Source organism: Aegilops tauschii, chromosome 4 (assembly GCF_002575655.3).
Source record: "Aegilops tauschii subsp. strangulata cultivar AL8/78 chromosome 4, Aet v6.0, whole genome shotgun sequence".
Taxonomy (NCBI): domain Eukaryota; kingdom Viridiplantae; phylum Streptophyta; class Magnoliopsida; order Poales; family Poaceae; genus Aegilops; species Aegilops tauschii.
Window position 1 is genome coordinate 450019711 of NC_053038.3, and position 25781 is coordinate 450045491.

General features: G+C 42.9%; 1 protein-coding gene and 5 long non-coding RNA genes across 12 annotated transcripts; 3 read left to right on the forward strand and 3 right to left on the reverse strand.

Annotated features, from left to right (window-relative positions):
• The first annotated feature begins 523 nt into the window (after window positions 1-523).
• LOC109747270 (uncharacterized) lies at window positions 524-3702 on the forward strand. 2 transcript variants are annotated; one of them, XR_005754843.3, is made up of 4 exons: window positions 524-1079; window positions 1163-1219; window positions 2535-2735; window positions 2869-3702. XR_005754843.3 is itself a non-coding variant. In XM_020306357.4 (3 exons), the coding sequence occupies exons 1-3, from the start codon at window positions 806-808 to the stop codon at window positions 2973-2975; spliced, it is 438 nt and encodes a 145-aa protein (XP_020161946.1). In that variant the 5' UTR covers window positions 544-805; the 3' UTR covers window positions 2976-3702. The 2 variants fall into 2 exon arrangements, 1 of the variants encoding a protein (XP_020161946.1); XM_020306357.4 differs by lacking the exon at window positions 2535-2735 and having other exon boundaries at window positions 544-1079.
• Window positions 3703-5789: 2087 nt separating this feature from the next.
• LOC109747285 (uncharacterized) lies at window positions 5790-10112 on the reverse strand. 4 transcript variants are annotated; one of them, XR_012182395.1, is made up of 6 exons: window positions 8648-9717; window positions 8409-8542; window positions 7891-7998; window positions 7581-7791; window positions 6777-6910; window positions 5790-6169 (listed from the first exon to the last, which is right to left on the reverse strand). It is a non-coding gene; the product is annotated as an uncharacterized lncRNA (long non-coding RNA). The 4 variants fall into 4 exon arrangements; XR_012182394.1 differs by having other exon boundaries at window positions 5790-6175; XR_002229040.4 differs by lacking the exon at window positions 5790-6169 and adding an exon at window positions 9854-10112 and having other exon boundaries at window positions 6534-6910; window positions 8648-8794.
• Window positions 10113-11349: 1237 nt separating this feature from the next.
• LOC120963083 (uncharacterized) lies at window positions 11350-21928 on the forward strand. Its single transcript, XR_006663000.1, has 2 exons — window positions 11350-11517; window positions 21668-21928. It is a non-coding gene; the product is annotated as an uncharacterized lncRNA (long non-coding RNA).
• LOC109747438 (uncharacterized) lies at window positions 13998-19541 on the reverse strand. Of its 3 annotated transcripts, none has more exons than XR_012182397.1 (5): window positions 19026-19541; window positions 18429-18656; window positions 16128-17421; window positions 15548-15661; window positions 13998-14404 (listed from the first exon to the last, which is right to left on the reverse strand). It is a non-coding gene; the product is annotated as an uncharacterized lncRNA (long non-coding RNA). The 3 variants fall into 3 exon arrangements; XR_012182398.1 differs by lacking the exon at window positions 13998-14404 and having other exon boundaries at window positions 14919-15661; window positions 16128-16255; window positions 17164-17421; window positions 19026-19518; XR_012182396.1 differs by lacking the exon at window positions 13998-14404 and having other exon boundaries at window positions 14917-15661; window positions 19026-19540.
• LOC109747445 (uncharacterized) lies at window positions 20216-23292 on the reverse strand. Its single transcript, XR_012182399.1, has 6 exons — window positions 22995-23292; window positions 22605-22700; window positions 22369-22418; window positions 22126-22200; window positions 20707-20844; window positions 20216-20569 (listed from the first exon to the last, which is right to left on the reverse strand). It is a non-coding gene; the product is annotated as an uncharacterized lncRNA (long non-coding RNA).
• Window positions 23293-23640: 348 nt separating this feature from the next.
• LOC120963081 (uncharacterized) lies at window positions 23641-25179 on the forward strand. Its single transcript, XR_005754848.3, has 2 exons — window positions 23641-24525; window positions 24611-25179. It is a non-coding gene; the product is annotated as an uncharacterized lncRNA (long non-coding RNA).
• The last annotated feature ends 602 nt before the right edge of the window (window positions 25180-25781 follow it).

Sequence of the window (25781 nt, forward strand, 5' to 3'; positions counted from 1 at the left end):
TATGTACGAGTATGTATATACCCAATTATGTGGTGTGTATGTCTATGCCTACTACTGAAATTACGTAAAATACACGAGTATTTACATACCTAGTGACTTATTCTACGAAACAATAAGTGCTAATTTTTATTCAGTATGGTATTTTAATCTCCTTCCTTTTCTATGAGGTGACATGCATGCATGGGATGGTTAAAGAATTAAAGCATGCCAAATTAACTAGTAATTAAGGCATTTACATTTGTTGCCAAATCAGTTGCTGAACACGATCCAACGACGGATAGGCAATATATATATATATATATATATATATATATATATATATATATATATATATATATATATATATATATATATACATCTGGGCTATTCTGTTTCGCGTAACAGAATATTATTCTGTTACCCTACTTGAACTGATGATTTCAGGCGGTTGTACTGATGATTTTTATCTCGTCGAACTGATCGTCTTTTCGTCGGAACGGGACGTGTAATATACTGTTGGAAGCTCTTGACATCTACTCCCTTCGTCCGGGAAAAGTTGTCCCTGATGATATTTTGCGAAAATCACCTCCCCTTTCTTCCGACAAACTACGCAGCCCTCCCTCCGTCTGCTTCTCTGCTCCGTCGCCTCGCCACGCGCCGGCCACCTGCTCCGTCGCCTCGCCGCCTGCTCCGTCGCCTCGCCGCATGTCGGCCGCCTTCTCCCCCTCGTCTCGCCGCTTCTCTCCGTCCGCACTAGGAGATCAAGAGGGAAGGGATCCCCTTTTCTGTAAAGCTCGTGCCTTGTCGGCTCCGTCGACGGCGCTCGATGACCCGCTCCTCGTCCTCGAGCACCTCCTCCAGACCTCGAGCTCCGGCGGCGGCGCTCGATGGCCCGCTCCTTGTCCTTGAGCACCTCCTCCAGACCTCGAGTTCCGGCGGAGGTGGCGTGGGAAAGACGACCAGGGCATGGGGAGGACGAAGAGTTGCTCCAGCAGCTCGTCTTGCTCCTCGAGCTGGTGGGCTGATGATGGAGGACCTGCACTCTTGGCTCCACCAGCGCCGCCGCTGCCGCTTCTGCTCCCCGTTCGCCCACATCGCAGGTCTGTCCTCTGAATTTACAGGTGATGTCTGTCTGTTGAAGCAAGCAGGTGAGCTGATTTTTTGCAGCGATTGGTTTGTGCAGAGATTGGAGGAGGAATGGAGTATTGCAGAGGAATGGATGATGCTTCTTTTGGTGCAGGTGAGCCATGTATTGGGAGTACGAGTACAGCACTGACAAAATTCAGTTAGCCATGGAGTACAATAGATGAACATACAGTATAGATTCAGTTAGCCTTGCACTTTGCATGCTTCCAGTATTGGTGAACATACAGTATAAATTCAGTATAAACAGTATTGGTGATAATTGAGTTCAATTGGTGACAAAATCACTACTTTGTGTACACATTGACTGAATTTAACTTGGAGTACAGTCACTACATTGCTTCTCTGCTTACAAAATTCAGATTGAATTTCACTATCAAAAGAAAAGAAGTGAAGATTAAATGCACAACACTTCAATTGTGTGCTCAGTAAAATTACCAAGTTCAGTAAAATTCAGTCTATGAATTCAGATTACTGTGTGCTCAATTGTGTGCATCGCTGGGACAATTTACTGTTCATGAATTGGAGTAGACCTCTGCTTTCATGTTTTAGGTAGCATCATCCATGGATGCATTCACTATTTCAATCAACTCCTGAAGATTGGATTCAGTACAAAATTCAGTTAACTACTATAGAAAAGAGAGATTCCAAATTAATCAATTTAATTCAGTAGAATTTTTTTCCACCTAGTCCCCCTGTTTCCAGGTCAAGACCTTCACCCTGCGCTCATCATGTAAGCCACTTTGTAATCTTATTGTGCTGTCTTTTCTCTGTCTTTCTGTCAGGAAGGATTTGGGAATGTTTTCAGAGATGTTTTCCTTCTCTCATTTTAGACCATGATCATTTTAATGCTACAGTTCAGAAACAAGGAAATTTAGTTGATGAAAGCACATTCCATGAACATCAAGGAAATTTTAGTAAACTGCAGTAGGATTTTTCCATGTTAGTGCTTGCAAAATTTGTCGCTGTCAACTGAAACATGAGTGTATGTTTTCATTTTCCAAGCTAGTGCTTGCAAAATTTGCAAGCATTGTTCTTTTATTTTATTTCTTTGTACAATATGGCAGTAGAGACCATGCCAGTAGAGACCACAACAGTAGTGACCATGACAGTACTGAACATATGCTCCCCTGAATTTTTTATGCTCCTACTCCACTTTATGATTTTTTTTAACTGCCAAATGACAATTTACTGAAGATGCAGAGAAGATGCTAGTAGTATCTCTCACAAGTTAACTTAATCTTGGAAAGTTCACTTTATGTGCTCACATTCGATCGTGTGTAATAGTTCTACGAAGGTAATCTTGTAGAGAATAGGCTTAAGAACCCTGCTTTTATACATAGTTTAATTTTATGCTCAATAGACCAGCAACATGACTCTACTTCTGTATGTTGTGTAATTAATTAATCCAGAGTAAGAATCTTGGAAAGTTGGAAGGCCTATCTGCATGAAGAAAAACTACAAGTGAATGCCCACCATTTTGAAAGCTTTTCCTCCTGTGGGTGCTCTGACAGCTCAAAAAAAAAGTGATGACATATTAAATTCCTTAATAATGTTCTTTTATCTTGAGGAAATTGACAGCAACAGTAGATCAGAAATTGCTTCTACTCTAGGTGAGGTTCAGAAATTATCCAAAGATTCAGTTAACTTTTGTTAACATTCAGTTAACCGATGAACTTTGGACATCGAGGGACACATTCAGTTAACTTCTGTGTTAACTGAATCTTTTTTGCAACATTTCTGCAGAGTACTCTCACCGGCAGCATGATCAATTGTGTTTGAAATTAATGAACAAGTGCAAGGATCAGAAAATGGAGCTTCTTCTCACCGGCAGCATGATCAATTGTGTTTGAAATTAATGAACAAGTGCAAGGATCAGAAATTGGAGCTTCTTCTCACCGGCAGCAGCACAAGCAGGGTAGCTCCGGTCAGCAGCACGAGCAAGCCCGCCTGGGAGGAGCAGCAACTTATAGACGAGCAGCAGGTCTAGGAGAGGAGTGGGGGAGACGACAGGGGCCTCGAGGTTGAGGATGAGCTTCAATTCCAGGCCCGCCGGGAGCTCCAGGTCCAGGCGCTCGAGACCCAGGCGCGCGCAGGTCCTGGCGGCGGCGCAGGCCCTGGCTGGCGGGAGGGGATAGCGGCGCAGCCCTAGGAGGCAGAAGGGGTGACGGCGGGAGAGGATGGCGGCGGTGCAGCGCCATTCAGCCGTGGAGCCGCCGCCCGTCGAGGTGGTCGCCGCGGAGGAGCAGGTGGACGGCGCAGGTGGGCGCGGGCGGCGTTGGTTCACAGCGGTGGTGCAGCTCGCCTCGGGTGGCGTAGGTGGGCACGGGCGGCGGTGGTTCACAGCGGCGGCGCAGGTCGTGGCCGTCGTCACGCGCTCGGCCCTACGACGGGTGCCGACGGTGGCTTGGGCGGCGGACGGAGAAAGCAGGAAGAAGCAACCGGGGGCTGATTAGCAACAGATTTGAAGATGAAAGGTTTTTTTTGCAAATTTGAAAATGGACTAAGGGCTGGACAACTTTTCCCGGACGGAGGGAGTACATTACAAATATATAGGATTTTTTTTGCAAAATCATCATGGTTTAAGAGCAGTTTTGAAAAAACCGTTTTTTTCAAAACCGAAAACGCGAATCATATTTTGGACTCAATTTTCAAATGGTTTGTCGGAATTGAGCAAATAAGATGGCGTTGGAAAGCCGGTAAAAATCTGCATCTTCCATATATCTATTGTTTTTCAAATTCTATACAATTTAAAAGTAATTTGAAAATTTGTAAAATTCTGGGCGAAATGTATTTTCGCTTTTTTTGCAAAACGGTTTGTCGGATTGACGCAAATGATACGGCGCTGGAAAGCTATGGAAAATGCATAACTTTTTTGTATTGAAATGTTTTTTTAATTCCTTACGGTTTAAAAACGAATTCGAATACGGTCAAATTTGATTTCGAACGCGATTTTTTTAAAAGTTTGTCGAAATGGGGCAAATAATATACCGTTGAAACGCTACCGAAAATGGGAAACTTAGTCGTGTTGAACGTTTTCTCAAATTCGCAACCGTTGAAGAGTAATTTGGAATACGGTGAGACACGTCGTGTTGTTTTTCCGTCAGAAAAAACAGAATACTTGTACGGATTTACATGTGCGTTTGTACTGATATATTTTTCATATAGTAATTTAGAAAAATTTCAGAAAAAGAGTACTTGAACGGATCTCCGTATGGATTGGTACTGAGCGTATTTTCACGTACTAGACTTTACTCTGTTTTTTCTGTATGGTTTTTTCTCGTAACTTTTCAACCGTTCACGGTATCCTCGTCCCGAACTTGTATGGTTTATATCGTTGAACTGAATGACAATTTTTAAAAAAAAATGTTTTGTGTGTGTTTTTTTAACTAATTTTTTTTAATGATGTTCTGGACTTCTCTCATTTTACGACTTGAACTTTTACCATTTGAATTTTCGTGGGGTTTCATTTTTTTAGCTTTTTTCTCAAACTTATCTAGGACGTCGTGTTGAACTTACAACTTTTTAAATTGTAAACTTGTTGTGTTTTTACAATTCCAAAGCTAGCAAAAAAAATTCTAAGTTACTGACTCATTTCAGGATATCAGAGATAAAAATTGCCATCACCAAAATCAAGCATTAATCCGATCAAAGAGATGAAATACATTGACTTAACTTCCAAAAGAAATACATGTCCTATGGCCAACGTAAAGACATGTAGAAGAATTTATTAGCAAAATGAACTGTAGACAGTTGGGATTAGTAGCAAAATGAACTACCAAAATTCTCTAACCAGTACTATAGATATTAGCAAATTGAACTTCTAGTAATTCATTCCATCGGCGACGCGAGTTTTTGAAGTCTTTCTCTGCACAAACTTTGAACATCAACAACATTCGCACCACGACACATCAAAGCAGTAACTGTACCATTTTTTTTTGTACATACAAGCACACAAAAAATCGCAGGAGCAACACAGTATACCCCGATACGTCGTTGGACTGATGCTCTGGGAATTTTAGAACCAATGAAAAAAATACCCTGATACGGAATTTTAGAGCTCGTACTGATATATGCGTGTATTTGTACTGATTTATTTTTCACAATCCAAAATGTTCAGGGGTTGATCACTTGAACTTGTAGAAATGTAACTTTTAGGTTTGATTTAAAATGTGTGTCGACGTGTCATCATCACCGAACTTGCATGGTTTATATACTTGAATTGGCTAAATTTTCTTCTCCAAGAAATGTTTTTGTGTTTTGTGATAGTAACCATAGATGCAACAATCCATACCGAATTTGATATGCCCTTTGAAATGATTATAAAATACATACTGAACTGTTGGACACATGGTAACGCATGAAAACAATTACATAATCATCCAAAGATCGTACATGTTGCAAACAATTATCAAATGCTAAGCTACAGTCTGTACACTTCTTTTCTAAAATATATTTAAAAAATCACACAATCTTCTATGGAACAGAGGAAAGATTTTTGTTTGTAATACAACATAAATGCTTGCTTAAAGATATGTTGCACATCCTCGCAACCGGCAGCAAAGCGTTGTACTGTCAAGGCAAGTACTAGTCATCAGTACTAAAAAAACTTTGTACAAGTATATATTGCGACATTCTACTATTCCATATCAGCAAGATATTGAAGATAAGATTCCAAACGATCGTTAGGAGCATTAGAACTCAGAGATACTAGTCATCTTCAGTATGTAACTTTTCAACTAGCACTAAGGGCCAGCAGCATGAATAAGTAACCTGAACCCGTGGGTGAGTTCATAACTGCACCTTTTAGACAGTAATACTTGAACGTCTCAGAGAAACATCCAGATGAAAACTTCAATTAGAATCAGAAAAACACACACACACACATCATGCACACCCCACACCAGTACAACACATGAGCACATGCAGGCACGCACACGAAGTCATCGTCGTCATCTGCGGACGCATGCCATGGCTGGGCTTGACTGCTCCAACTTCTACTGACAGACCCACCACAGGAACAATAGCATCAAAAACCAATTTTAACCTGAAACTGAATAAACACTCATCAAACTTTTATATGTGCTATAGGAAGAACGTGGAAACACAGAGGAAACTAGACTTACAATCGGCAACTAGATGAACTGAAACAGAAATACACACCAAACGGATGATAGAATAAACATTAAAGAAAAAGAATACTGAAAACACATTGAACTACTAAAGCAATGAAAAGTGAACTTGTGTTCAGTTGTTTTACATAGCTAACAGTGAGAAAATTATGAGTTTCTTTAGACCTTTAGACATAACCAAAACAAGATTTAGACAGTAAGGAAACAACATATTACTCCTTGAACATATTTTAGATGAATTATCATTGCACCTGTTACCACTACACTATGTACCACCACTTAAAGAGAGCTTGGACTTGCTACTGATATTTCTCGTAATTGCCACAGTAGATTGATAAGCATTACAACAAGCCACCATCCACAAAGTGCTAAGCAATCAGAATCATCACACATAGGGAAGCACCCGCAGCAATTAAAGCAGAGTAAAAATACATTTCACAATGGTTTTTGAACTGATAGAGGGAGGAGAGCAGGGCAAGGGCAACGATAGAGGGAGGTTGCGTGTGGTGGTCGTGGAAGCACCGCAGGGTTGAGCCACAATGGTGAATGGTGGTTGATGGCGAGGCGGCACGACACGACGAGCAGCGTGGGGACGAGTGGGTGGTTCACGACATGTCGCTTTAGATACGCCTGTTGGACTGATTTCCTTCTCCCATCTGGATGGATCAATTGCAGAACTTGCTATTAGAAACAGGAAAGATACAAAATAGTCATGTGCTCAAACTTGGAAGTAATATATGATTTCATGTCCTTATCCATTATTAAATCATTATGTACATTTGTAGAATACTTGCTCTCAGTACTAGCCATTCTACTTAGTTATCCAAAACTGTTGTGAATGCTGCATCCATTTTTCTCAAGAAAATGTAACATACAAGTTTTATACAGACAGAAATATGCACCAAAAGATATACCCAAAATTCAAGTTTTACAGCATCAAAAGAAACAAATAATTTGACGCCAACCTAAGTGAGCACTGAAAGATGCAAAGAAGAGGCTTTTTCGAGACTTTGACTTTGGTACATGTTTTGCTCTACAAATTGATAAACCAAGAGCAGTACAGATGCTCATTTCCCATGCTTAACCACAAGCACATGTTTGTTCTATAGGAAGATGGAAACATAAAGGAAACCGGACTTATGATGAGGAAGTAGATGTACTAAAAAGCATATGAAAGATGAACAATACCAACGCTAAATCTATTAGTCTGCAGCAACCAGACTACAGCAATGCTAAATCTATTACTTGCTCCTGCTTCGTATGACGACATGACATGGTTTCAGTTCGGCATTTTCAGAGGAACTAGATTAAATTAAATTCCAGTACCTCTTAATCCACCCCGGTGCCCATGAATCCGGCTTCATCTCAAATTCCCAGGACTCCGCAGGCGCGCTGTCCCTGCTGTCTGCGTCATGCGCAGCGGCCATGCCACCATTGCCATGCGCCTGCAAGGCAGCTGCTCCTCCGCTACCCACTTCGCTTCTCTCGTTAGATCCAAGCCGGCCAGGGCCAACCCCTTTTCGTGAAGATGGGCAATCTGCAAGTGTGAACAGAAGGCAAACACGGCTATCAGCATAACGCCCTCTCTATACACAGACAAAAAAGGGAAAAGTAAAGCAAAGAGGGAAGGCCTCACCGGAACACCGGATCTGAACAAACTTACTGAACTGATGAGGCTGAACTGAACTGATAAAGCCTCATGAGGCTGAACTGATGCAAAAAAGAACGCCACTGCTACCAAAATCTGTTGCATCCAAGACTTTGTCATGCTACATTTTTTGAACTTATTAGGTTTCTATGTATGAACGTACAAACATTTCCAAACATGAACTTTTTGCTAGGTTTGTTTTAAGTATCAAAAATTGTTTTCTGCATTACAACAAACTCCCTACAGAGCATCATGTTTGCGACTAGAAAACATGTCTTCTGTTTTCCTTTTCACACAAATTAATTAGCAGACAGAGAGAATACTCACGCATTATTTGCGAAGTGAACTTGTTTTTTTTAAACAGAGTAAACTGCCCACTCGCCCGAATCGATGTAACACAAAAATTCTACTCATAAGTGAACATTTGAACTTATCATATGACAATATTTTTGAACTTTTCATGACATAAGAAAAAAGGTTTGCATTAGTACAGAACGAAAAATCACCTTTGCTGGACGCGCATAGACTGATGATGGATTCTAAAATACCACAGTTGTGCACCAACAGTAATAAGCAAGAAAACCTTTCTCACACTCCTAAAGTATTTTCTTTTTGGAGTACAATGATGTATTTTTTTGCCCTGCTCTCAGGAAACAAAGTCATTAAATTGTGAGGTATAAGTGCTAATGGCAGTATACAAACTAGTAATTCTTTGTCTCGAACGTTGGCTAATAGCAGTACTCACATTTTTGTATGGCAGTGCACAAACTGAAAAGCTAAGATGGATTAGCGAAGAATCCAATGCCAGCGAGCTGCGAGCGGGAGGGGAAGGGAAGGGCCAAGCACCCAGACAGTTCATGGGTACTTTTACTTGGCCTGAACTGAACTGAAACTATAACAAGCATTGAGCTAACCAAAATTTAGTAATGGAACTGAACAAGGTAGCACGAAAGTAGACATTTATAAAAGGCAAGTAGAGGAAATCAATCTCTCCCTCTCCCTCTCTCTAAAACACCAAACTATATATTTTTGCTTCTTAACTGGTGGTAGAATAATAGTGAGTTGCTAAAGATGTTTTCGATTTTCTCCTATAGGAAACATGTTCCTTTTCTTTTGTATGATATATAAAACTCAACTATTTCTCCAACACAGATCGAACTATTCCCCATGTTTCTCTATGAGAACTAATGAAATAATACATAGTGAACCGCTAGTAATCTACTGATGTTTCACATCATAAACATGTTCTTTTCTTAAAAAGGCTTTAAGACAAACATGTGTAGAGCACAAGTGCACCACGAGGCCAATTGCTCATTGAGGAGGAGCTCTCCGGCAGGTGCTCGCGTCCCTGTTCATCCGAACCTCCTAAATCATGACAGACAGCACCAAGTGATACCAGAACATAAAGGTTTCAGATTCATTTTGCTTGCCAGATTAACAGATAGCTGCTGTTCTAGGCAATGAGTGTACTGAACTAAAATAAGAATCGAACCGAACTAAAATTAGATTTTGAACTGAACTAAGATAAGAACTCTCTATTTCAGTATTGATCCCACTGGAGCTCTTAATGTCCTCTGTTTTGGCTTGCACATGCTTTTCTGAACTAATGTGTTTTTTGTCATCGAACTGTTGTAACATAAGGACACCCGAATTGATCTACAGGATAACAATTGAAGACTGGTCCATGGATTATGGTCTTACCAATCTCATAGCCTAAATTCAACATTTAACCAATGAAATGAACACCCGAATGGGTAGCCTCACAACTTGACAAATGCCAAATTTGAGAAAAAATGGTCAGGCACACATCTCCAAGTGATGGAACGAACAATAGAGTGACCAAAATTAACACAGGGTATCTTTCTTCACTGCTGTTTTGTTCCAGTGTGCTATCTCTTTTGTTTACAAAGTTACTACAAAATACATTAGCAGGGGCAGAGAATGATCATACCTGCAAGATGAAGTGAAAATGCACACTACGATGAACTGAAGAAGCACCGGATGTTGAACTGAATATACTGAAGAGAAGGAGCTTGAACGTCCAGGGGAGGTTGGGAAAAGCTGAGACGGGCACCTCTCGAGCTGCGACGTCGAACGGCTTGCCGCTGGGTCATTGAACGATCCAGGGTGGCGGATGTGAACGGACGGGGTGTTGCGGCCACGGAAACGACGGCGGTGTGTCAGCGGAAGCCAGCGTAGGTTGGGGCGGGCCAGCGGCCGAAGCTGGGTTAGAAAAGGTGAGGCCGCCTTCCATGCCGGCGGTGATGGCGTGTGGTCGTGCCGGCGTGTGAGAGGTGGGAGGTGGGTCGGCCGGCGCAGGTAGGCGGCCAGCGAGAGATGGGGCAGGGAAAGCCGGCGCGAGCTGGGGCGGGTGCGGACCAAGGCCATGGAAGGTGTGGTGGCTGCGGGCATGCCAACGCCGGAGGCCGGGGCGGCCAGCGGTGGCCAGGGGTGCCGGATCCGCGTTGGCGGCGCAGAGCGAAGGCGGCGGTCGCATCGAAGCGCTGGGGGAGTGGGTGGGTGCGGCGGCGCGCTGGGGGTAGGGGAGGCCGGGGCGGCGCGTTGTGGGAAGGGGGAGGCAACGGCGGCGCGCTGGAGGAGGGGAAGGCCGCAGCGGCGCGCGGGGAGAGGGGAAGGCCGCGGCGGCGCGCTGGGGGTGGGGGAGGACGCGGCGGCGAGGCGGTGTCCCGGATCAGGTCGGGAGACGGGGTCGGGGCTTTATTAGTTTGTAGATTCCTCGGATCGCTCGGCTGAGGTAACAGAACAGTCCAGCCATATATAAAGATTCTTTACTAGGCAATGCTTTATCGATGGTTTGATTCCTGAACATAGTAAAACCTTACCAACATGTAGTAACGAATTGCTAGCAGCAGTAAAAAGATGGAGTGGAAGGTAATGGAATCAAAAATATGAATGGTAAAAATTTAGAGATTATTTGATCCTGCGCATGATGAACCTAGTAAATCCCGGCTCACATGTGGTAAAACATTACTACTGTTATATAATAGTGACCTAGTAAATCTAGGCTCACATGTTGTAATGCATTACTACTGCTTTATAATAGTGACCTAGTAAATTTAGACTCACATGTAGTAAAGCATTACTACTGCTATATAAGAGTGACGGCCACATCATTACTACTTCATGCAGAACCAATTTAATTAGCGGTTGGTGATCGTAACTCATTACTGCTGGATTTTTTGCGAAGGAATCCATGCGAGGCAAAGCGCGTCGTGTCTGTTCGTAAGCGGTTAGGAAAACGCTTCCTTCCAACCGACTGATTTCTCGTTCGCGTAAATCTCCTCGCGCACCGTCCGATCGCGAGAGATCCGACGGACCCAGTGTAGGGCACGACGCGAGCTGACAAGGACGCGTCTATCGGGTCGGGTTGTCTCACCCGCACCCCCTTCCCCCACCCCTACCCGCATTGCAACATTTTCCCCCTTTTCGGTTCGTTCCTCTCGCCCAAGCTCGCTCCAAATCTCCGATGCGACGGTCGTCGCGGCGTCCAGCTCCCGGGGCGGCGAAGCTGACGCGAGGTCGACGAGGGGAGGCGCGCGAGGAGGTCCGCGAGGAGGCGGCTGGAGACATGGACGGCGACAATCTGCAGGACAGGTACCTCCGATCCTTCTCCAAAATAATCCGGAAATGGCCGCAGTAGAAATTCGTAGTAGAAATCGTGTAGGTTCGACGTCCCAGACGATCTATTTTAGGGAAGGCGGATCGCTGGCTCGCCGGAGTTTTAGGGGCGGGCTCGCCGGTAGACATCTATTTTTGGGAGAGGCGCGGTGGTCTTTGTTCTGGATCTGGAGCAGGAGTTTTGCGAGAGCCCATACACTCTCTCCGGGATCTCGCGCTCGCAACTGCCTCTGCTTCAAGCTTGTTGCAATCTTCCACGTTTTTTGCACTGCACCTTGCTGAAGGTCATCAGTGATGGCATGTGTGTGTGTGCTGCTGCTTTTTTGACAGGTTTCGGTGGTGCTCACGACTACTGCTGCAATGTCGTCGACTGCATGTGGATTTATGCAGATTTTTTTCAATGCAATGACCAAGTATATTGTCATCAGTTGACAAGTTCACATCATGCATTGTTATCAGTAGTTGGTAATCTTCTTCTGGAATTTTGCGGTGTGAGCGGTAGAACCTCACAATCTCCTCATGCTGCATCAAAAGGTGTGTATGCTGTGCAACAAAGTAGGTAACAACCCACTTATTGCCCCTGAGGCCAACAATCATATGAGCTTTGCAATCATAACGCATAATCCGATTCCTCTGACGCTTGACTGTCACATCCATTTCAACCCCGGCCTACTTGCTTGATGAGCTTCCCCCTGCTGCAATTCCTTCCGAGTGGCTGCTTGTCTCACATGTAGTCTCCGGTTTGCCAGCATGCACACATTGGAAGACCCTCTTGATAAGTTGTTGTGGACCTTTCTTCTGGCTGTTTTTTGAGGAAGCTATGCGTGAGCCAAAACCCGTTCCAAATGCGTAGTCATTATAGAACTTTTGGGCATCTTCAATTGAGTCAAATTCCATGCCAACATAGGGCAGAAGTGGCTGAGATGAAATATCATCATCCTCATCTGCATCATGCATTCCACCGTGAGTGTTTAGGACACCATCTGAATCCCCACCACCATGACTTGTGAAAGGTTGCTGAACAAAACTCTCCTCATTTGCCGCCCCATCTTTGGTATGCTACATCATTGCAACAACAGTAGAACAACACCATCAGTAGCAGTTGAACAGTATTTGAGGTCAACATTTCTTTGCAAGAGAAACATTTTTTATAGATGAAACATCAACATGTATATCAGTAGTTTTTTTCATTGCAGCATGTTTATAAGATCTATAGGTAGTACTGTAGTAGTACATTTTACGACATGTTTTGGTGCTGCATAACTTTTTTACCAACTTCAAATAACATTTTTTTCATCATAGAGTTTTTGTGCTTGCTGAAATCCATAGACTAACACCACTATAACATGCATAAGGTCTCTAATCTACTACTGTTTTTTGCTATTTTCAGCAGCAAAAATATTTTTCTGAAGCTGAATTTTCAACTTTTTTTGCAATATCTGAAATCTAAAGCAAAGCAAACATTCAGTAGTCTTACATCCTCTGAATTTAAAGCAAGCAAACATGCAGTGCTGTTGCATTCTCTGAATCAAAGCAACATTCAGGGTCACTGAAAAGTAACCTTTTCCAATTTTACACAACCTTTTTTTCTTGTTACTGAACTGAACCAAAGCAACATAATGTGTAGTTTCAAACATTTTTGTTTTTTCTACTTTTTGTGAATTAAAACCAATTAGCATAGCAACATCCAATGAGCATAACTGGCAAATGTCAATGCAGCACATAAACAAGTGGAAGATTTCAGAGGATTTGGCAGCAGGGGAAGCTCACCCAATTTGCAGCGGATCCAGCCGGAGGAGCATCAGAGAAAACAATTGGAGGATCTGGTACATGCGCGTAGCAGAACTTTGTCGCCTGAGATCGAAGGCGCTCGCCGGAGCTGAAGTCGTCCGCCGGGGAACAACCGAACCCTCGCCGGAGCTACCACCTATGGCGGAGTAGGCCATGTCCCCACCCATGGCGGAGTAGGCCATGTCTCTGGCGATGTGGTGCGCCATCGCGGGCAGGGGGTGGGGGGTGGGGTTAGGGTGGGGAAGAGGTGGAGGGAAGGGGAGGTGGCCGCCGGTCGTCGTAGTAGATCACGACCTATCCCTGGTGGGGGGAAGCGCCCGCGATCTGCGGTCACAGGTGGGGATCGGTCAAAGTTTCATTGCAACAGGGCGTCAGCTGCAACGGCTAGCGGGGCGGAGGTGGGAGCGTGCGCGTGGTTCAGCTCAGAGATCGGACGGACCAGGGTTGTTCGATCCAACGGCCTGCGACCCGACTGATTTCCTGGAGAAATCAGTCGGTTGACGCCTAGCAGCGGCCATATATATACTAGTAGACTGCCCGTGCGTTGCCACGGGCATGTCAACTTTAACATGGATTGAAAAAATAGCCAATTAAAATAATAATTAAAATCCACTTCACTTGCAATATATTTTGATAAAAAAATTGAAACATTGAACTTTTTATTGTGCACTTCATTACAAATGATAATAACACTTGAATGCCTTTATTATTTATGCTTAAGATTCGATCATCTCACGAAAGCATGTGTATTGTTATTATCCATTAATTAAAGACAAACACATGGAGTACTGTGTTCCCTTTAAACAAATCTGCAAACCCCCAAACCTAGAACATAAGTGGGGACGTGTCCTGACAGCACATCATGCCAGACCAGAACTTTCAACTCTCATTGTGTGGCAATATAAAATGTCCGAAAAAAATACAGCTCTCTGAAATAATGCAAGGCAGCCCCAAGATATCGAGGTTCTAAATTGCTAGGAGCTTAAATGCTTAATAATACAATCATGTTTCTCCACTTTGAGCCAGTCCAACGTGAACTACTTCATTAATACCTACCATCATTCCAAATAACCTGAAAAACCAGAGGTAAAAGACTATACAAATAAAAATTTCAGTTGAGTTGAAAGGCTCAAACTAAAAGCCAACAAATATATGCAAGGTTATTTCATACTGCTATTTTATTCAGCACCAATAACCTCCTTGTCAGCATCATAATATATCATCCAAAATCATATTACCAGTTTTGGGGCAACTTTATACTACTTACAAATATAAAGAATAATATTAACTAAAAAAACCTTGGATTGTAATAGATGTGAAAAATACTACTATGTTTCAAGGAATCATATGGTGTGAGTATCGTATGAAAGCTTTTAGGAGAAATAAGGATAGAGAGCTGGTTTGTTCAACGAAACAGATTGGCTCTGCTTACACTAAGTCTAAGTTCATCATCATTCATCATTGTTACATGTATAAATCGGGATAACACACAATGAATAAGAGGAATAAGGATAGAAAGTTGTTAACTTCATCACAATGTTCATTTGCTTATACTTGAAGAAATAAGACACCATCTCCTGTGAAAAAATTATTTTTATTGACAAACGAATTCCCTCCATTTGTTAAAAAGATGCCTATTTGGTTCACCTGGAAGGCAAAGGAGAATTTCATAACATGTCTATGGTACCTTGCTAGAAGGAAAAAGATAATGGGTATACTTGGCTCAAAATCAGAATGGATGATAGGATTACATAGAGTTGTTTGTCCTTTTCGAAGATACAACTTTTGTAAGGAACCGTGTCAACGAATTCGCACAGAAAATATATCATCTGATTCCGGTAATGTATTAGAGCACACTAAATCGTATTTATGAATGCGTAGGAATCTGGACTCTTTAGAAGAAATGGACAGAGCAAATGAGCATGCTCCAATGCAGGTTGTACAGGTTCTATTGTACACATGTTTTTATACAAAATTTATTAGAAACGCAGGAATAAAATATGTTTGAGTAGGTAACAAAATTTGTTTTAGAAGATGATGACTTCCTAATATTGAAACACGTAACTGAACTCTACTGGTTTGGGGGAGTTGAAACGAAGGTACAAGACAAGAATGAAGAAATAGGTTTTATTTCTGTTACTCACAAACTACATGTACAACGTTGAGAAGCTCCTTGTGAATCAAGCTTACAACAGTGAGCACTGAAAAATCATACTCTCTTCTTGCTAGCCGGTGGTGAGAACACCTTTGCAACAATTAGTATTGAAATGTTCTCCTTGACAGGTTCATGAAGAATGCCAGCAATGAAAATCTCATCCAGTATTTAGACCTGAATATTTCACCATTGGTACCCATGGGATTAGTCAGTACTAAAAAGAATGGTAGCTCTTGCAAGAAATTTCATATAACTCGATTGCTGGTTCTTCGGTGTCAAAATTTCAGCATATATGTGAATATTAAATCGACCTCACATACCATGGTTATTAGGAAAAACACTCATCATGCATTTTATAATCAATAGAGGCTATCTTTACCAAAGCTGTATTGTCATCGTTGTAATATCCCAGATTTTCATTTGAATGTTCAAACTATTACTACAATAAAGATAACACAGAAAACCAACAGCCAAATACTTTTTAAAATATGTTTATAACACAAAATAAACAATAAAAAAACACAATTTTAAGAGTAGCATAAACATATTGCGCCATGAAGCAAATGTAATCAGTGCATGCACATCAATTTGTTTTCTCTAGCAAAAAACTATGGGTTTTTTCTAGCAAAAACAACCATACCTCCATTTATTTTGTGGCGCTTTTCCTTCTTCTTTTTATGCCTTCTTTACAGTTTCCCCTCAACTTTAATGAATTGGCAGAGCTCTTGCCTTACCCGTAAAAAAATGGGCACCATATGGAGAGCTAAACTGCACAACACTCATATATGTGAGTCTCTCGAAGATATCAAGTACAAGCAAAAGTATCAAAAGCTTTCAAGTTTGCTAGAAAATTGATAGCATTATCTGGAAGTTCACCTAGATGGCTAGATCCATGTTAACTTTTGAATTGTTAATATTGAATGTAAAAGGTCCAAGAATATACACAACTGGGCACTGTCACACATTGTCATTAGCTAAAAGACCGAAAAGATAAACATCGTAGGAAGAAACATTGATGCAATCCTCGAAAAATTGGTTAACACCCAATTTCAACGGATGCATGCTTGACAAGGAGACACCTCCATTCGAATATGTTGGCAATTAAAAAACAAAACTGCATAGTGGGAAGAATTGATCAGGCTAAGGCAGAAGGATGCAGATGCTGCTCAGGGATAAGTGATTCAGAAAAAACAATCCTCATCGAGGATCTTGCATAGTCTTGAATACATAACTGGATCACCTCTACTATTAAAGGCGATATTTTTTTCTATGACAACAAATTCAAATCTAGCCTGAGAGGACAGAGCACACACCAGTGAAAACAAAGATTAAGAACACAAATACTCAAATAAAATAAACCAAAGCACGAATAGGTTGGTGATGGCCTGCTCGGCTTGGCCCATCTATTCACGCAAGAAATTATTAAAATAGTTAGACCCAGAAAGTAAATTTGTTATAGTTCCGCAGATCTTAAGCACCTAATTTTACGACAACCACCTCCTATAAAATTCTGTGCTGCAAGTTCACAATGACATGGCCCAACTAAAGCTCCTTCTCGTTCTTGTTCTATTTCTTATCTAGAAAACTACCTCATATCTCCCAAATACTGACTAACATCTACAAACATATGCATAACAAATTATCACCACATCACACGGGCAGAAGAAAACACATACCTTAGTCCTAGTCGGTGAAGATGTTAGATCTTTGCACGAGTGCCCACGTACCTTGGTGTAGAGCGGACATTGTCATACTTGGAAGTGCTGCTTGGATGGTGTGCTCCCATCAGCCCACATAGCAGGGGCCACTGCTTGCGCCGCGCTCTCGGACACTGCTCTGCCACTGCCGCAACCACCAGCCACAAGCCCCGCCGCAAGCAGCCGACCAAGATGCTGAATCTTTCCATTAGTGATGCGTTCAGGTGTGCAGTTCATCTAGTAAATTAAAGACATGGTATAAATTATCATTGAGCAATGTGTGGGAAAAAACATCAGTTCGTGTACTTGCAATGAAGATTCTCAATTTACAAACTATCTTGCCACTTCACACTCACGACTGGCTTATCTTATTCTTATCACTCATTACTCCTGAATAATATATTGGCAGAAAACAATGAAATAGAAAGTCATTTGATCAGTAGATAGAAGCAGGAGCACATCTGTAAAAACACCTCTAAAGCATGTTCGTTTGAAATAAGGAACAACCTTAATACAAATGATGCAAACCTTAAGGCGCGTTTTCTTACAGTATTGTCTCGATCTGAGGACCCCAAATTATACAAAGTGCACCAATGCAATTTCCCTAGCTATTTCACGACATAAAGAGTTCCAGAACAACAACAACAAAGCTACTAAACTCTTGCCCCAGTTTTGGTCCATAGGTTCCAGTCTGCCCAAGATCTCTTATACATAAAAATTTGTCCTAATGGCCCCTCCTCGCGTTTCTGTCAAACAAATTCTCATTAAAATTTCTCAAACTCTGAAGGAATCCATAAACCTGCAAATAAGTGTTCATAAGAACCACACCCCAAGGGATACACATGGAAGAAAACAATGAACATTCTAGTAATTCAGTTAATGGGCAGTGTGCATAGGGCATCATATTGACTATATGATGTTGTGTCAGATGATGTACAAAAAAGCTTGGCAATACGATCAATGGCAGCATACTGATGCCGATGCCGCATTTTCATAAAGTTGTCTAGTCTAAACGAGCAAGCATACCATGTTGAAATTTATAGTGACATGATGATGTGAAACTGAATTGAAAACAGAATTCTAGTACTAAACATAAATTTTAAAATACGTCTACTGAAAGATGAGCAACATCAGATCAATTATCTAAATTGTGATCAAACACTGAAGAGATATATGATATATGATATGATAACAACACTAAGAATGTGAATGTTGTGATGAACTTCAATGTGATTATGCAGTACCTACTGAAGAGCACCTTTGTGACATGGAAGTAACTACCATATATATGTGGCCATCCTTTTTCTTTGAGCAGCTCCAAATCAAGCAAAGATATCTGAAAACCACTTGTGTATCTGTAGGCATATTTGTAATCGACATATTTATTGTAACTTGATTCTTCACTTTTGATTCTCTTGAATCCATCAGAATGGTCTTCTTGGTGCGGACTTCGTCCTTCATCAACTAAAAACCTGACCAAAAAGATGAATCAGCTTGTACACAAAACGTTACATCACTGACAAATTTCCAAGATGAATATATACTCTCGTTGTGAAGAGTTAGAACATATCCAGTTAATCCTAACTGAGAAGAGTTAGAACATATCCAAACTTCCTAGAGAGACATGTATTTCTAGGAAGCTTAGGTCGGGTTACAATTATGTACATATGTAATGTCTCAGGAAAATCGAATGAAAATTAACCGCAAGGGAGCTAGCAACCCCACCCTTTGGCTCAACTGTTGCACATTGTTGATGCCTGGGGAGGAACATGCTGCCCAGAAATGAAACCTATGTTTTGGTAGAAAAAAAACTTGTTCATAAGCGTGACTGAAAGTATTACCTTGGGTGCGGAGTCTGCCAACGCGCTCGGCTCTAGCAACAGCTGGCGAGGTGGTTGCGTGGCTTCGGGGCCATAGCGAGGACGTTGGCCAGGATGGCAGGCAAGCGTGTCGAGATCGAGGATGTGGGGCTTCAGCAGTGGCAAAAGGATGGACGTGTGGATTCTCTCTTAGCAGGCATCACTGTCGACCTGCTAATCAACTTTTTTCTCTTGCTCTGGTTCTGCTATTATTTCGACATGTCGTGCTTAGTTTAATTTCCATATCATTCTTTGACTATGACTGATCAATTGACACCAGTCCTTTCTATGATCTACTACTTCGTAGTTATTTGTCTTGTTTCTCTGCATCGCTTGCTGCAAAAATTAAAACTTTCAGGTGCAGGTTCACGAGAATGTTAGTAAAATATTCAAAAAATATTTCTCTTGAGCAGTGGTCATACAAATGTGACATTGTAGGCTGGATTGCTACCTCAAGGTGCTCCAGAGATCTAAAAAAATAAAAATGTCCAAGGATCTTTTACCCATGTGCACACAAATGGGCACACAATCAAAACTTATGACCTTTTATAGTCTGCTGGATAATGGACACGCTCAGATGCTGCAATTCTAACCTTTAGCTACTTCTCCCAATCATGAATCTGTTGGTAAAGTAATTATGGGCTGCATAAGCTACTGGATACACAGAAATATAATGCACTTGTTCTTGGAGTAACCTGCAACCAAAACAGCCATTCATGCCCATCTTCTTTGAAGTTTGAGGCAGCGGTTGCTCTACTTCAAGTACTGCGACAGTAGAAGGATTGAGATTCTCTATTGTTTTTGTCTAAAACTAGAAAGGAATAAGAAAAATAATATTTGGTCAAGGTTGTTGCAATTCCTCTAACAAATTTCTATGAAGTCCTGCTAGCTGGTATAAAATGCAAACTTACTATAGTATCACTGCCAACCTCTAATACAAATTCTTAACCATGATTCCCTTGAAAAGAATACTTTTCCACATGAAGTTATTGATAAAAAAGGGACAACTTCAATGTTTCTAAAGTTAAAAGTACATAATAATAAATAGCTAATTCTCATGCACACCTTCAGCTAAATAATTACAGAGACGCAAAGTGGAACCATGTAGCACTGGTCTTACACACAACTCAATTATGAACTTACCTGGGTCAGGAACTCTCGCTCTATTAATCTACCAACTTCAGCTTCCTCTGCTACCATATTCAATATTTTAATCTCTCTCCAGCAGTTGTGTTAAGTCCATTATCAGACCCTCAACCTGAAGAATGCATCAAACACAGTTATGTGCTTCCTCGTTGACCCTAACCTTCTTAAGAGAAGTAGTATACTGAATTAATCAAGCACATGTTATGTTTAGTGTTTTCACAGCAAGCCATACACAAAGAGGAAGCACGGGATCATAGTAGGCATGCTTGAACACTTAATAATTTAGCAAGAACATGATTTATTAATCGTAAATAATTTTCTTTAGCCATGTAATCTACAGTATGTCTTGAACTGCAGTGCAAAAAGCCTCTCCACATATCCTGAAACAAAGCATCATCAATAAACATTAGTAAAATCCTACCCATCCAAATTTATCTGTTGACAATATCTAGCGCTTAGTTGTTAAATAGGTAAAAAAACAACTTGGCTAAGCCCCCAGTGGTGCTGGTTTGCATACCAAGAAGATGGTGTAGCACTTGAGGCCGCCGTCCATGTCGGCGTTCAAAGTCGAACACTGGTTCGCGCATTGTAGCCACATCAAGGATAAGCAGGCCGGCCACAAAGTCCATGGCAGTGGTCGTGGGCATAATAAGTTCTGGAAACAAATTAAACGGATAGATAAAAAAATGTACATGCCAACAAAGCTCTTTGCATGTTCCATGAGAACAACAATACTGAATTTGTTTCTTTTAGCAAGCCCAGCAGTAGTAGCAAGAAGTTCCACATATATATAATCCACATCTAATTCCTAGTGAAGTCACTTCGACCTAATCACTTAAAAGGTAAGATAGTAAGAAAAGGTGAAGCAAAAGAAAAGCACAGAAAAATTGAACATGCAGATTGATTACCTAAAGCATGCAACGTATCTAAAAGTTTGTTGCCTATGCAACTTCTCCATTCTAATTTAGAGGCTTGCTTGAGTTTGGGGAGAAATAGCTTAAAACGTGGACTTTTTGGGTTGGATAAAGACCTAAAGTATTGACTTCTCATGATTTAGCTGTGTCAGTAAGTTATTCTTGCTCAACCCCTAGGTAGGTGTTTCTCTTTCTAATTTGCTTATGATTTGATAAATCGTGTCTCTTCTGAAGGTTGTAGGAACTCCCAGTTACATGTGCCCTGAACTTATTGCTGATAGTCCGTATGGCTCCAAGTCTGACATATGTTTGCTAGGCAAGCATTCCTATCTAACATTCAGTTGCATGTCTTGCTCGCTTGTTCTCTTGGCTAAAAATCTGCAATTTTCAGGCTGCTTCATCTATGAGATGACTTCGCTGAAGCATGCATTCAAAGTATTTGGAAGTAGCTATGTTGACATGCTCTTTAAGTTAGAGCTCCTTCTTTCCAGCAAAAATATAAAAGAAAAAAATACAGCTCCTTCCATCAAAACTTGCATCTTAGATGATGTTTTTTCCTAACAGAATATGTTGACACTGGTAAACAAGATAAATGAGTCTGTTGCCGCTCCTCACGCCACCCACCGGCCACCACCTCATCATGATGCCAGGTGAGGACATCGACCAAGTGCATCGGCGGAGCCAGACGAGACAGCTCAGTGTGTTGGGGTTTAGCAAGGTGCGGACATTAACTAATTAAAAAAAGATTGTAATAAACTCTGATCCTACTGTCGAAACTACTTTCATTGAAAGAGATATATCGTGGGGCGAAACATTAAACTGGAATTAATTACCTTCGGATGGTTGCATAATTTCTTAAGGGCAGTAATATATGCCAAAACTTTAGTACTCTTTGCTTCTTCAGATATCAAGCGCTTAACTTGACAGGGTCAACCACAGACTCCTGTAAATATAACTCCGACTACCTTACATGTGCCTACTGAATATTGCTTGAAACCCAGAACGGTACAGAATTTCCTTACATTTTTGGAGTGTGTGAAGTGGTTGTACAGTGTCATCTGTAAGGGAGTCAGCTTGCGGCACACTACTTCAACAATCTATACATAAGCAGGGTTAAGTAATGTAGATGAGGCACAATTATATAATGTAAAAAGAAGGAAGAATCACTATAAAAGACAAAATGGATAGCAGGTACACAATTCTTTTTGTGTTTTCTGAATGTGCGATGAACATATCTGGCCAAATATACACCGGACAGGACATACCTTTGGTGGCAAGTGATTGGACAGCAGGGCATTCGTTCGTCTCAATATAACTGAATATCATTGAGAAGCCATCAGAAGAATTCAGAAGGTAATTAAGCTAGAGCCCATAAAATTGGAAGAAAATGCATCCAAACAATTCTAGAGGAGATTATTATAACATAAATGTGGAGAATACAGTTGTAAAAAATTATGTAGTGCAGAGTGCAGACAACCTTCTTCAGAGGAAAAGGGCTTGCCTGATTTACTTTTGCACTAAGCTCTCCAGATCTCTCAGATCCCAACTTCTTTTCTTCTGCAGTTGCTGTGGGTTCTCTTCCATGAATTATGGGTGCCTTCAGTTAGGGGCAAATAATGTGTTAAATACAGAGGAAAGGAAGATATAATGCAATTAACAGGAATAGCACATGGTTTTAGGTGCACAACACACGAAGAAACTTGAATAACAAATATCTGAGAACACCACCATCTGTTAATAAATACTTCCAGATCTCATTCCCCGCTGCCACTGGTCCCCATTCCCTTCCGCCATCGGCCCCCGTTCCCCGGATCCCCTGCTGCCATGAATGGCAGCAGGAGAAAGGAGAGGGCAGGGCATCCTAGGGAGAGAGATGAGAGGAGGCGTTTACCTACATAGGTCGCCATCACCTGCGTGTCGCCGCTCCAGAACGATGAGGAAATGATATGGCGTTGGTGGTGGAGACCGGCAGTCGCTGTATAGACGAGAAGGAGCGGTGGCGGCCATGAAGCGGATCAGCGTTTGCAAAGAGATCGCCGGCGGAGAAGGGAGGTAGCGCAAGGATCGAGGACGATCTGGAGGCGGCGGCTTGATGCGAGTGCGAGGGCAGGGGCGAAGGGATCTGTGACCTGGTTGGGGATCGAGGGGGAGGCCTCGCTCGCTCGCCCGTGCGTGCGAGTCGTCGACTTTTTTTGGTTGGTTTTTTTCGTAAGTTTTTTTGACGTTCGATTCTCTCGCGTGCGAGGAGACACCTGGAGGCATCGGATCCCTCTAACGTGGTTTTTGTTGGGGATCGTTACTTGGAGGTGAAGATGGAGGTGGGAGGGAGGACGAAAAAAAACCGGACGAAAATGGTGGGACGAAAATAAACCCGGAACGGAGACTACCAACTGAGACATTAGGAGTAGAGATATAGGGTGAGTCTATTATGATAACACCCTTAAGAGTCTTATTATGATAACACCGGAGCTTATTTTGATAACACCCCGACCCACCTGTAGCTACAAACTAACCACGACCAAACTGCGGACGCAACGAAAAAAAACAAAACAGAACCCACCCCGTCTTATCCTCTCCTCCACCCCTCGCTCTCCCATGCTCCACACCCGCATCCCACCGCGTCGCCACCGGACTACCTCCCTGCCCGCGCCGCCGCACCACCTTCCTCCCCTGCGCCGCCTAGCCGCCATCTTCGCCCGCGCCGTCGCCCCACCTCCTTCGCCCGCGCCGCCGCGGCGCCATCCCGACGACCTCTACCTCCCACCCCGCGTCGGCCCCTCCCTGCGATGCGGCTGACCTCCTCCTTCCAACCCGCACCGCCGGAGAACCGCCCCCGCCGCGCGCCGCCGGAGCCCTACCCCGCCACCTACCACCACGCTCCGCCTCCTCCCCTGCAGCACCTTCCCGTGGTGCCGCCCCCTACTTCCTGTGGCCACGCCGGCGCCCTAGCCCCGCCTGAGCCCTCCGGCTACCTCCCCTCTGCCAACCTCCCCCGCCACCACCCCACCATCGCCGCCCCCTCCCTCCCACCTTCTCCCATGCCGCCCTGACCACCATCCGCCCTGCCACGCGCGCCGGAACAAGACCGCTGGGGGTGTGTGGTGGTAAAACAACGACGACCACGACCTCCTGCCCCAGATCCGTCGGCAACAGTGCCAGATCCGCAAGCCAGTGGCTGGATCCGACGAGCCACGCCCATGGAGCCCCACCTACTCTGGCCCCCGACGACTCCATCGATTCATGTGGCGGCGTTTGCAGTTTTTTTCGCTCGAGGATGCCATGGCTGTTCTCCGGTGTATTGCTTTGGTCGCCATCGATCATGCTGCGGTTCATTGTGCGCGCGTGCGTTGGTGAGGGCAGTCTGGCATGCGCGCGCGTGCATAACGATTGTGTCGGCGAGGCAGCTCGTGTGGTTCCTTCAGGTTGTGGAGCGTTGGCCTTTAGTTCAGATAAATAATTGTTCAGATATTTCCGATGCGATGCGGTGAGCAATTCAAGTGTGCGCAGTGCTCCCCAGATCTTGCCTTCAGCTTGGTTTGTGTGTGAAGTGGAGTTTGCTGCCACGGGTGGCTGGCGTCGACGTGCCTCCAGAAGAAACTCTCTCCTCAACTCGTCGTAGTTCCCCGGCGGCAGGAGAGAAGTGCACTGCTCTAGGGTGCTCTCCTTCACGGGGGCTGGTGGTCAGCCGCTACGGTGCAGCTCAAAAACAAAAACATATGCCAGACGGTTCGGTGCTTTGGCCAGGATGGCGACGAGTGCTGCTCCGGGTCAACGCCATTGTGCCTCCTACTGCGGAGTGCAGTACTCACCTCACCGCGCTGCAGTCCGTATTTCCAATGCATGCAGCTCGCAACCCGCCGATGTGCCGTCTAGCAAAAATTCTGCAGTGCACTTGCCCATGAGAAGTTCACTTCTTTTTCTAATGCACTTTGTTTCGTTTGTGGCTCTCGAAAACATGCATAGAAGAAAAGAAAAAAAATTAAGTGCAGCTCACTTATTTCATTACTGTAGTGATCTTCTATCTCCGAGCGGCTCACTATGTTGCCAAGTGCAAAAACAAATTGGAAGAAAACAAACTGGAAAATTTTGATTTTTTTAATGCAGCTCACTTTGTTGTTTGTGTGCAGTAGAAAGAAAATTGGAAAAGAACAATTGATGCAGTACACTCACCTCGTCCCCATAGTGCATACTCGTTGATAAAAAATGTTACGGAGACGATAAAAGAAAAATAATGGGGTTCACTTTTCATAGTATTGCGGTTCACCAACGCTCGACATGAAGTGCACTCTACCTCGTTTGCGAAAATTTACATCCCACAAAAAAAGAAAATTTACGTCTCACAAAAAAGAAATAATGCAATGCACTTGTCTATCCAATGAAGTGCGTTTTTTAGTCTAAATAAGTGCGGTTTTCTGTTTGATGCAGTACGACCCGTTTACGGTAGTCTCGAGGTTCACTTTTCATAGTCTTGCGGTTCACTAACACTCGACATGAAGTGCACTCCACCTCGTTTAGGAAAAGAAATTACGTACCACAAAAAAGTAATGCGGTTCACTTCTTGATAGTGTTGTGGTTCATTTACACCGATGTGAAGTGCAATCTACTTTTTCGTTCTTGAAAAATTTACGTTTGAATAAAATAAACCATGCAGTTCTCTAACACGTCTGATGCAGTGCGG